General features: G+C 44.4%; 1 protein-coding gene across 1 annotated transcript in view; it reads left to right on the forward strand.

Moving 5' to 3' along the window:
- Positions 1 to 12,072, forward strand: part of LOC123780119 (uncharacterized) — a 66,016-nt gene that overhangs the window by 36,090 nt on the left and 17,854 nt on the right. Inside the window, exons 4-7 of the mRNA XM_087858708.1 lie at positions 1,287 to 1,519; positions 5,959 to 6,021; positions 11,430 to 11,482; positions 11,893 to 11,917. Of these exons, the coding sequence (XP_087714834.1) occupies positions 1,465 to 1,519; positions 5,959 to 6,021; positions 11,430 to 11,482; positions 11,893 to 11,917 (196 nt within the window). The 5' untranslated portion in view covers positions 1,287 to 1,464. The remainder of the gene's footprint in view (positions 1 to 1,286; positions 1,520 to 5,958; positions 6,022 to 11,429; positions 11,483 to 11,892; positions 11,918 to 12,072) is intronic.

Consider the following 12,072-nt stretch of genomic DNA (forward strand, 5'->3'; position numbering starts at 1 on the left):
TCCCCTTGGTTGCCCTCTGGCCACCCTACTGGGAAGTAGATCTGGGGAACATGCAAAGAATAGATGTGGGCATTTGCAAAGAATCTGTTCACTAACTCAGGAAGTTCCAACTGCCTGCAAAACTTGGATTCTGGATTGTGGATTTGAGAAATAGAAAGCCCTCGTTTATTTATTGGCACTGGGCCTAGGGCTGCTCTTTTCATGGACCCCAAGTTCTACCTAGTGGGGATCATCCTGGGTGTGGATATGTGAAACCTTTCATTTTCTAATGTCAGCATTGTGTCCTGGATGAATTCCTAACCTTGTGACCAGGTTTACCAAAATAGTACTTTACCAAAGTAAAGGGGTTGTTTTATGCCATTATTTTCTGGGGCTTGATCTCACGAATCTGAGATCATGACCCGAGCCAAAATTCAGAGTCCAAGGATTCACCAGGTTCCCCGACTACATACAGTTTTTTTTGTTGTTGTTGTTTGTTTGTTTTTTTAGCATGTATTGTAGTTCCTTGGTTAAGTCCACGGCACTTGGTTTTGTTCTAAAAGGTTTCCTTCTTTATGTATATTTGGAACTGGTTCCTTCCATTTCCATTGCTACTTTTCAAGAACAGATCAAAATCCTGTGTCTATTGAGTGCCCATCCATGAGCCAGAACACACACTGAACCCTGCATTTTGGGGAGTATTTAAAGTACTTCATTTAGAAAAGTACTAGTTGTATGTATTGCCCTCAACCCGTTCACTATTACAGAAATGCAGTGGTGAAAATACAGTGATATTTCCCCCCTCATTATTCAGGAAAGAGTCTGCTTTACATACACATACTAACCAAGAAATTCACAAAGGTTGAGAGGTAACTAAGTACGTCCTCTCAGCTATACACAGAGAAAAATCAGGTAGTATGCATAGACGGTGAGAGAATGACATAATTTCATTAGTATATACTTAGAGAAATAATGATTTGAAGAATGGAATTTCTGTGAACACTGCTCTTCATTTCACCTGGGACCCATTTTAAACTATATTCTAGACATGTCTGGTGACTGGAGGATAGAATGGGTGGGGATGGTGTTTTAAATCAAGAGTGGGACCTCTATTTATTCTCAATCTGTTTTTCTTTTCCCTCTTCACCCTGAAGTTTGGCTAGTGACTCTGTTTGGGGGGGGGTGGCAGGTCATCCCCCCTCATGTCTTTTATTTTCAAAAAAAAAAAAAGAGTGAGAAAGTGTGAGAGTGGGGTTCAACTTTCGAAACAAAGCATTTACTCTCCCATGCCCCCCTTGTCTGTGAAGACAGGCCCCTGTCGACACCAGAAGTTGGCCGCTGTGCAGCTGCATTGACTCTGAAAGGTCTATGATGACACCATCGCCATGGTGACTTGAGCCACACCTCTGCTGTCCTTTCCAGCTGGGACTCTTTGAGCTGACCCATTCCTAGGGATTGGTGTTTGCTCTGCGGCTCCAACTCAGAATGGGAAATTGCTGTGGTTCCTGCTGTGGTTTCTGCTGTGGTTCCTGCTGTGATGGTATGTTCCTAATGATCTTCTGAATGCTGTTTGCTAGGACTCAGTTCACTCTTTCTCAAACTATTTTTCTCATCGTTGAAAATTTCCTCTCTCCCAATTTCATCTACACATGTTTTATAGTTTTGTTTTATCCCTTGATTTCTACTGTTGGTGGTTCTACTGACCTAGCAGCCTTGGTTTTTGTCCTCCATGGAGAACAATGGACTACTTCCATGATATCCTGCACCCCTCACTTGTCACCCCTAGGTTCTCAAGGGGGGGAAATACGGCAGTGTCTATGTTCGTTTAAGTTTTTTTAAGCATCCTAAATTCTATATTCACATTATTCATTTCTGAAATTTAGAGTGAACCCAGAAAGGTTGATATGGAGGACATTTATCATTATTTTCTCAGTGTCTTACAATGTCTGCCCTGTACCGTTCATCCCCAAAGGGGTATGGATTTCAGGATTTTGGGGACATGTGGGTTCGTTCCTATCAATAGTTGCCCCAAAGAGATCCTCAGAATATGAGAGTCTACGTTTCAATTTATGACCCCCAGACACACATTTCCATTTCTAAGAACTTTGGGTGTTATCCAAAATGACATTTTCTAGAGATTTCAATGGTATGCTACCACCCGTCCCATTCAGTGCCCCAGACGTAAGTATGGTGACAATAGCATGACCTTTTTTCCTCGGTGCCGCAATGAATAGCCGGCCTTTAATGTATGGTGAAAGATGGGTAACTGGTTAATGGATCGAGTTAATGAGTGATCGATAAGCAAGTACACAGATTATTAGTGATGCACAAAGAAAAATAGGTGATGTAGACACAAGAGCAGAGACACGCATTATATATATAAGTATATATGTATATATAGATGATTGCATACGTTTGCACATAGGATTGTAGCTTGAAAACAGAACGTGTCTACATTAAAGTGGTTTTGATGTAATGTGTTTCTTAGTTCTCCTGAACTTTCATCCAGATCTCTTCCCAAAAGCTAAGCTATGTTTTTTTTTTCTTCTATGAGTTGACAAGGGTCTCAGGAACTCCTAGTTTGTTTGGAGGCACTTGTATTTGTGTGAGGAATAAATAATGCAAGATGACATTGTTTCACATGTTTGAAAACACAAGACTTTGTAACAGTGACCCTCCCTTCCTTTACACTGGGATTCATCTCATTTGATCTGCTGACCTTAAGACAGGCAACTGGAACATTCTAGAGAACAGTCATGGATATTTGTGGACAAGGGCCCCAGAGAGTGGATTCAGGGAGACAGCAATAGATTTGCTCGTTTGCTTTTTGTTGTTGTTGTTGTTGTTTGCCTCTGATTCTGTCCAGAGGAAATCATGTTGGGGTAAAATGCTTGTATTTAGGCAAAGCAGCTGTGTGTCACAGAGCAATGGTGTGGGAACTCAGACTCCCAGATTTGAATCCAGCTCTGGAACTTGTGAAATTGTGAGATGTCAGACAAGATCTAGACCCTCTAATTCACCTTTCTGACCACGTGACAGGTGTTCATTCATTCAATGCTCATCACACACTTATGCGATGATTTGTTTCCTCTCCCTGTTCCTCAGGTGGAGGAACGGAGGCACAGAGATGAATGTGACCAGGTTCATGAACTCCTCTAAGTAAAGGAGCCAGGAGGTGAACCCAGGCCTGCAGTCCAGTGCTCGTGCTCTAACTACTGAACCGAACTGCACTTATGACTCAGTCATGGGATCAGTAGTTACTGTGCAAAGAAGCTTTAGCATCTGCATGGATGTCAGGAATTCCCTGAGCCAAGGGGAATCCCAAACACTGTTTGTCATTATGAGGTCACCTCAGTGGTCACATAGCCCAGGGAAGCTGTTGAGCCATAGATGTCCAGATCTTGCCATAGTCATTCATCTGAAAAGGACGTAGAAAGCCTGGTCCGTTTGAAGCCATGATTGTGTTCAGTTCAAAGATTCTGAGGGTTTGGAGGCACCATTTAGGACAAGCCAGTCAAACTCTGTTTGAACACTGGGCTACTCCTCAGCACCTGACCTCAATCTGGTCAGAATGGAGGAGACCCTTTCATGGTGTTTGATGGCATTGTCAGTATGAGTAAGCCCTAGTCATGCCGACATCCTGTGACCTTAGGGACACTGCTGGGACAAGGAAAAATAAGACTCAAAGAACCAGTTCATGATTAACCTTCTGTCCAGAGCTGTTCAGTGCCTGGCCAATCAGTGTCATGGCATGGTCACTCTTCAGGGCATGGCACAAATAGAATAAGAATAGGGAGCATGCTGAGCGGTGCCTGGCTGGCTCCGCCAGTGGAGCATTTGACTCTTGATCTCAGGGTCGTGAGTTCAGTCCCCATGTTGGGCATGGAGCCTATTTTAAAAACAGAGAGAAAGGAATCAGGGACATAGTGTTGTAGATTTGATAACATTCTCCCCATGAGCCCTAAAAAAATGCTTGAATGCCATGAACTACACACTTTAGGGACAGTGACCAACAAGAACTCAAACACTCGTAACAGCCTGCTGTCCATCATCCTTGTTTGGACGCGCTTTTCCAGCTAGGCCAGGGAGTGTCCATGCTCCAGTGGGGGCCTTTGCTCCTTCCGGAGCTCTCCCATTGTTGGCTAGTAAGTGCAAGCATGGAGAGAGGCCATGCTTCATGACTATATACACATAGCCTTGCAAAGCAAGACTAGAAGTCAAACAGCATCAAATGAATAATGGTGCTTGGTTTTCAATGATAGAACTTCATTATTGACAAATCGTCAACAATTGATGAGCTTCCTCACAAAGGATGTGAGATGAAATGCAACAGGAAGTCGTGCTTAGATCTGAATCTAAGTCTCTCAATAAAAGGTTGCTTATTATCATGTGCAAAATAGTATACAGCAGATGATAGATTTAAATGCAAAAGCAGGTGTGGGTGATCCTTACGGAGAGTCGTGATGGGGGAGCTTCTCCAGGGTGTGGGTATGGAAGGGTCCCTCTCTATGTGTCCTTTGTATATTCCCTGATTTTTTAAAAAAAGATTTTATTTGAGAGAGAATGAGAGAGCAGAAGCGGTGAGTAAGGGGGATGTGGGGTGGGGGAGGAGAAGAGGGACAAGCAGGCACCAAGCTGAGTGCAGAAACAGAGGCCCGGCTCGATCCCAGGACCCTGAGATCATGACCTGAGCCAGGTCAGACGCGTGACCCACTGAGCCACACAGGCGTCCCTGAGGGGTCCCTCTCAAAGGAGGTGGGGCTTGGTCCCCTGCCACTGCAGGGTTTAGAGAAGGATGAGGAGTCTATAAAGACTGGATCTGGGGAAGGAAGGAAGGAAGGAACAGGGAAGGTGCCCATTCAGAGCCAGTGCAGTCCCGGTTCACTCTTAGCCAGGCCTTAGCCCAGGCAGTTTGGAGACTTACTTAGATCAATACCAGTGAGATACTAGAGGTCATAGGCTTAATTTATTAAACCAGCAAAGCACTAGCCCAGGTGGCCATTTTTCCAGTTAATTCACAGGAACTGCTCAGCCAGGGTTGGTCAGTTGAAGGGAAGCTAATTCTTGGTAGAGCTGTCATGTGACAATTAGTTTGGAAAGTCCTGGGTTCTGAATCAGCTTGGGAGCCCCGCAGACCACTGGTCCCTGAGGGTGCTCAACTGGTCCCAGGGAAGGCTCCACGTCAGACAGCTAGTAGGGTGAATGCTGTGGGAGGATGGCCACAGTTGGGCTTCCCCTGGCCCTTCAGAGGGGCTTGTCAAGGGGCATCTGCACTGCGTTCTGGGTCAGGGGTTGAAACCTAGATGTGCGAAGGTGAGCTAGGATTTGGACTTTGCTGTTGGCTCAGGCACCTCCCCCAGGGCATCCACTGTCTCCCACAGACAACTCGGGGCTGGAGGATATGAGAAAGAGATGAGGGAGCCCTGGTTCAGGGCTGCAGGGCTTGATCTCAGGTGTCTGGGCAGGTGTCAGGTGTTCTGGGACCTCTCTCCCCAAGGAACCAACTCCATTCCTGTCCCGGCTCCCCCACTCAACATTAAGTTGTCTCTATAGCTTGGCTTTGGTAAATAGTGCTGCCGAACATGGGCAGATATTTCTCTGAAATCTAGACTTGAATTCAAATGGATTTCTTATCCAAGAGTGGGATTGCTGGGTGTAATGGTAGTTCTTTTGTGAATTTTTTTGATGAAGTCCCATATTGTGTTTTCATAGTGACTGCATCAGTTTACATTCTCTGTGGGGTATTTGAAGGCTATATGAACCCTAAGACCTTCCGAAAGCCCTCTCTGACTCAGGTGGCTTTGCTAGGCAAATGATGAACCATGGGATCAAAAGTTTGAACTCTGATGAACTTATCACTCCTTTTCCTATGGCCTTCTGATAGCAAGATGTCAACAGCTCTTTCTGTTGTCATGCATTTCCCATGGTCTCTGAGAAAACAAAAAACAAAAGTGAAGAAAACATCCATATTTTCTCTAGGTCTCCGGAAGCTGGCCAGGAGAATAAAGCCGAAGGTTCACCCCACTTCTGACTCTGTCGAAGGTACCGTGGAAATTCATTCATTAAGTTGATTCAAGAATAATTATTCTAGGGGCACCTGGGTGGTGTCCAACTCTTGATTTTGGCCCAGGTCATGATGTCAGGGTCATGAGATTGAACCCCGTGTTGGGCTCCATGCTGGGTATGGAGCCTGCTTCAGATTCTCTCTCCCTTTCCCTATGCCCCTCCTCTGCTCACACTCTCTCTTTGTCTCTAAAAGAAAAAGAAGAAAAAGAATCATTACACTAGTTTTCAGTGTCCCATACTTAAGACAAAAATGCCAAACCATATTATTTTTGTTTCACGTGTGACAATTTTAATTTAGCTGGTCACTCATCAGTTTATAACCACAGTAGTCAAATGGCATTTGCAACTCAAGTCTGTTCACATTTCATGGTAGGTATAGTGAAGCTAAGGAATGGACATTAGTCTGTTATCAAATATTAGGAAAAATAGATCTTTTATTATTTTTAATGAATAGACGTTATTACTTCAAATAGGTTTAGATTAAGATAATAATTGAGCAGATAATATAAAAAGTTTCCCTATCATCCTTATCCCTTGGCGCACAATTTCCACAATCCTTAAAAGCTTCATCAGTGTGGAACACGTGTAACGAATCACAAACCAGCGTAGCGATATTAATACTCATTGAAGGCCAGCATCGCTAGGAAGGTCTGCTCTGTGTTGTGCAGGAGTATGGGTTTTGACAAATGTGTAAAGTCGTGTATCCACCATGTACAGAGTAACTTCACTGCCTTGAAAATCCTGTGTTTAACCTATTCATGCCTTTGCCCTTTCTCTAGAAATCTTAACAACCGTTGACCTTTTGTCATCTCTATAGCTTTCCTTTCTCCAGAATGTCATCTAGTTGGAACCGTAAAGCATGTTGCTTTTCCAGACTGACTTCTTTCACTTTTATCTATACAGTTCACATTCGTCGATGTCTTTTTGTGACTTGATTGCTCAATTATTTTTTTAATCTTCTTTTTATTATTGTTTGAGGGAGAGAGTGAGTGAAAGTGTGTGGGGAGGGGCGGAGGAAGAGGGAGAGAGAATCTTCAGCAGCCTCCATGCTCAGCAGGGAACCCGTCTGACGTGGGGCTGGATATCATGCCCCTGAGATCATGACCTGAGCCCAAATCAAGAGGTGGATGCTTAACTGAGTGAGCCAGCTATGTGCTCCAGTAGCTCAGCTATGTTTATTACCAAATCGTATTGCATCGTAAGGGTGTATTGCCGGTTGTTTCTCCGTTCACCTAGTGTAGGACAGCTTAGTCGCCTCTAGATTTGGTGTTCGTAAATCAAGCCGATAGAAGCACTCCTGGGCCAGTTTTCATGCGGACACATTTTTCAACTCAACCGGGTAAATACCTAGGAGTGAGATGGCTGGATGACACAGCAAGACTGTGTTTTGCTTTGTAAGATTTGATAGGATTCACCAGTCAAACCATCTGGGGCCGGCTCTTCCTTTCTGGGAAATGTATTAACTATCGGTTAAATGTTTTTGATACCTGCCTGTTCAGATCATCTATTTCCTTTCAGTGGGTTTTGGTAGTTTTGTGACTTTGAAGGAATTGGCCTCTTTCCTTTCAGGAATCCTAGAATTTTTCCATGTATTCCTTTAGAATCCTTTCAACGTGACGTCTCCTCTTTCATCTGTTGTTAATGTGTGTCTTCCCTCTTTCTTCATGGTTAGTCAGGCTAGAGCTTTATCCATTTTACTGATATTTACAAAGAACCAGCTTTTGTCTTGGTTTGGTTGATTTTGTCTGAGAGTTTTTTGTGTTCCATTTCATTGGTATCTGCAATTATAGGATTTTTTTTCTCTTACTTGCTTTATATGACATGACTCTTTTTTGCCTTGTTTTCTAAGGAAGAAGCCTATTCACTTTGAATCTTTCTTACTTTCCAACACGATGACATTCAGTAGTATAAATTCTCCCAAGCACTGCCTTTGCATACATTTTTGTCAACGTATATTTTCATTTCGTTTAGTTCAAAATCTTTTCAAGCTTCTCTTGAAACTTCCTCTTTGACCATTTTTTAAAAATTTCCAGCTATTTGGGGATTTCCCAAGATTTCTTGCTGTGGCTGAGCTCTAGTTTAATTTCATAGAGGTCTGAGAGCAGCTGTTGTATTGCTTCTGCTCTTTGAGATGTGTTGGGGTGTGTTTTATGGCCCAGCATGTGGTCTCTTGCTGAATGTTCCAGGTGAGCTGGAGAAACAGTATATTCTGCTAGAGAGTCTGTGCTCCAGGAAACCTGGATTCCCTGTGTTCCCTTTCCTGTCTCCTCAGGGCCATGGTTTGTCCTGTGTCCTCCCCTCTCCATGGATCCGAGAGTGGTTGATTTTTCAGTGTCTTCAGGCTTTTTCTTGTTCGTAGGGTGGACAGTGATTGCCATGATCCTTGCATGTGGAGCCCTCTACTTTTGTCTTCATGTGCCTTCAACTCCCTTCTCCTGAAATGTGTCTTGACTTCAAGATATTTGGGCACACGCTGCTTCCATTCATATAACCAGGTCTCCAAAAACAGCCGAGAAGCCTGTGTCTAGATGTCAGCTTACGTAGCAAAACACACGTTTTCTTTGACGTTCCACCTTTTACATTGGCTGTTATCCTAAGTTAGAGGTTTACAGAAATATCAGCCATATGCTTTCACTCAACGTGTTACCCTCCCAGAGGTATGGACTAGTGAAAATAGAGAATATATGTGTTTTTACATATATCCATTGAGTATCCAGCCTTTCACACACAATGACAGACCAAGAAACCCATTGACAGAGATGGATAGATATGCATGTACATAGGGAGTTAGTAACATAGAAAAAAGAAAAGGTAACGTTTTGAGATGAAGAGACATATGAATTTCTGTATGTAGACAATTGCATCCTTGTGCACATAGAGCTCCAGCTTTAGAAAAGCACGAGCCTCTATTCATGTGGTTGTGAGGTAATGCACAGGTCAGGTCCCCTGAGTCTGCATCCAGCGTGCTGTGCAAAGGCGAAGCTCTGGTCTCTCGCATGGCTGGGCAACAGGTCTTAGCTTGAGGTGCTCACATGTAGGAGGAGGAAATCTCACAAGATGATAGAGTTTCACACGTTGTAGAACATGAGTATGTTAGGTACATAAGCTCTCTCCCACCAGTCAACTGGTGTTCGTCGTGTTGGACCAGATAGCTGTCAGGTCAGGCAACTAATTCATTCTGGAAGCATCATGCACATTATTTTGGGAAATGGCCACTTAGTGTGTCCTCAGGCAGTCAGAAAAAGCATTTCTGAGACCTTTATGTGACTCCTTAAACACCGGGTCTGGCTTAACATAAAGGAGTCCTTTTTAGACAAAGCAGGTGTGCGTCATGGGGAAAGCACTGGCCTGGGAGCTTGGACAGCAGAGTTTGACTGCAGCTCTGAGTTCTGTGGAGTTATGGCATCTCAGATGAGACATTTCACCTCCAAGGAACCTTCCTGAGCATTTCCATGGCATGCTTTACTTACACTAACCATTCAACCCTCACCACCAATGCAGTACTTTGCTTGCTAAGGGCAGTATTCAGATGGAGAAACTGAGGCACAGAGCTGAATGCGCCCAAGCACACAAGCTCTTAAGTGGAAATGCCAAAATGTGCACCCAGATGGCTGGACCCATGCTGCTACTCTGAGATACTGAACTGCACTTCCCACACTGACAAGCATAGCTCTGAGCCATGGGTTCAACAGAAACCATGCAGGATCTTTCCAAGGCCTGTGTATATATCTGAGCTGCATGAGTCTACAAAAGATCCCAAGTACTGTCTACCATTATGAGGTGGCCTCAGTGGTCACATGGAGGGCAGACTTGGGCATAGCCCTTAGTGTGAAAAGCACACAGAAGGTCCAAACTGTCTGTCCAGCTCACAGATTTTGAGACTGGGAGGCACAACATTGAAAAACGTGGTAAATCTCTCTCAGTGTTGGGTCACTTCTCAGCGGCTGGCCCCAAACGGGAATCAAGAGATAGTTTAGTGCTCTTTGATTGCATGATCCCCCTGAGCCCCAGAAAGCCTCCAGTGCTGGCAGTGACACACCCAAGCAACAAGGACAAATAAGAACTCCAAGTAACATTTGGTTACTAACCCAGGGTCCGCTCTTTTTCCTGCACCTCTCTTACAGAGCTGAGGTAGAGGACGTCGGGAGGAAGCCAGGCCTCCCACTGTAAAGGACCATCCCATTAGTGGATGACTACTGCTAGCACGGAGAGCCACCCGACTCAGTGAACACATACATGAGACACACACTGGATGGGGAAATACCATAAGATTAATGATGTTATTTTTATTTATTTCATATTTTTAAATTTTTGGACTATCTTCTGTCTTTAGGGTGTCTTTATTTTTCATCATTATTATTTTTTAATGGAAGTAGTTGAGCTGACACACCATATTCCGTTCGTTTCAGGTGTACCTTTGCCTTCAATGGCAAAGCCAGGACTCTGTTTCTCCCTTCTTTGCTGCTTCTCTTCTCTGCATCTCCTTCCATGAAGAAGGGGGCTCACCAATAGCCAACTGCAGGCTTTTCTTTTTTAATGTAAATTCAAATTAGGTAACATATACTGTATTAGTAGTTTCAGGGGTAGAACTTAGTGGTTCATCTGTTGCGGTAACAGCCAGTTGTCATTCCATCAAGTGCCCTCCTTAAGGCCCATCACCCAATTACCCCATCCCCCCACTTCAGCAGCCTCAGTGTGTTCTCTAGATATATGGGAATATTACTCAACCATTAAAGGACTCAAATCTTGTCATTGGCAAGTGCATGCTGTTAAACCAACCACATCCCTCACCAACCCCCCCTTCAGCAGCCCTCAGTTTGTAATATAGATACACTGTAAATTACTCAACCACCAGAAGGAATCAAATCTTGCCGTTGGCAACTGCATGCTGTTTAACCAACCACATCTATCTCCACTGTTCTGTCGTTCAAGTCAAGCAGAGCTCTCTGAGTCATTCATGAGATAGAGCACCGTGGAGGGAAGGTACTCTGTGTCCTGTAGTCTGTCTCCTGTTCAGATAGCCAGTTGGAGGAGCTTCGTCCTGGCAGAACAATTAGAGAGACTTTGCTACGGGCAGAGGGAGGGGTGGGGCTCCCTCACGACACCACAGTGTGCAACCAGGCGACCTCTTTGTAGACTAACTGACTCACATTGACCAGGTTGCCTTAAGCTAGAAAGTCAAAGGTCTGTTTCTCCTTCGTTTTCTCATCCTCTTGTTTGCTTTTCCTCACCCACCAAGGAGAATGGCCTAGCAGCAGCTCAGCCCATGCTTCTTAGCCAGTCACTCCCATAGAGTCTTGTCCCGTGTCCATATCAACAGTGATCATAGAGTAATTCCCGAGTAGGACCAACAATGGACTGACACTTACTCTGTGTCCTTTCAGAGTCAACCAAGGAGGACCTTGGCAAGAAACCACCATGGCCCAACACATCGAGGGTAAGCTTGGCTGTCTTTGCCTGAGAAAGAAATGTTTCTTACTTGAGTTTCGTCTTTTTGAAGTGAGTTCAGCTATGACAACATGACAGTGTAGTTTTTAGACGTGAGGTACCATTTTCTTGGGGTGTTGGGAGGGGAGGTTGTAAACTGTGTGGTAGGGGACCTTTTACTCAGAAGCGGTTTTTCCTCCCTGAATTAAGAGTTTTGTAATTGTGCTTCAGGGAATTTGAAAGATCCATCCCCCAGGAAAAGCTCATGCCTTTTCCACGGGTGCACACTGTGCTTCCTTTCCGGGCCTTTGTCTTTCCTGCTGTTTCTCATTTGGTTTTCAATAGTCACCAAGAGAACCCTTGATGACACAGTATGCATATGACCTGACTCTCAGGGTGTGTTCTTTTCTGTAAATTCAGGTGGCCCCAGAACCATGTGGAGGTGGTACGTATTCTGGAATCAGTCCCTTGCTGAGGAAAAACTCTAGATGATAAGGCAGGTTGGGGGGATGTCCTCACTGTCCTCAGTCTGGAGAGCCATCTGATTCCAGGTTCCTGGTAGGACTGAGGCTTGGGAGTGTGGGGAAAAGCAGACTCCAG

This window comes from Ursus americanus, chromosome 33, assembly GCF_024610735.1.
Source record: "Ursus americanus isolate L20-20 chromosome 33, mUrsAme1.1.p, whole genome shotgun sequence".
In the NCBI taxonomy this organism is placed as follows: Eukaryota; Metazoa; Chordata; class Mammalia; order Carnivora; family Ursidae; genus Ursus; species Ursus americanus.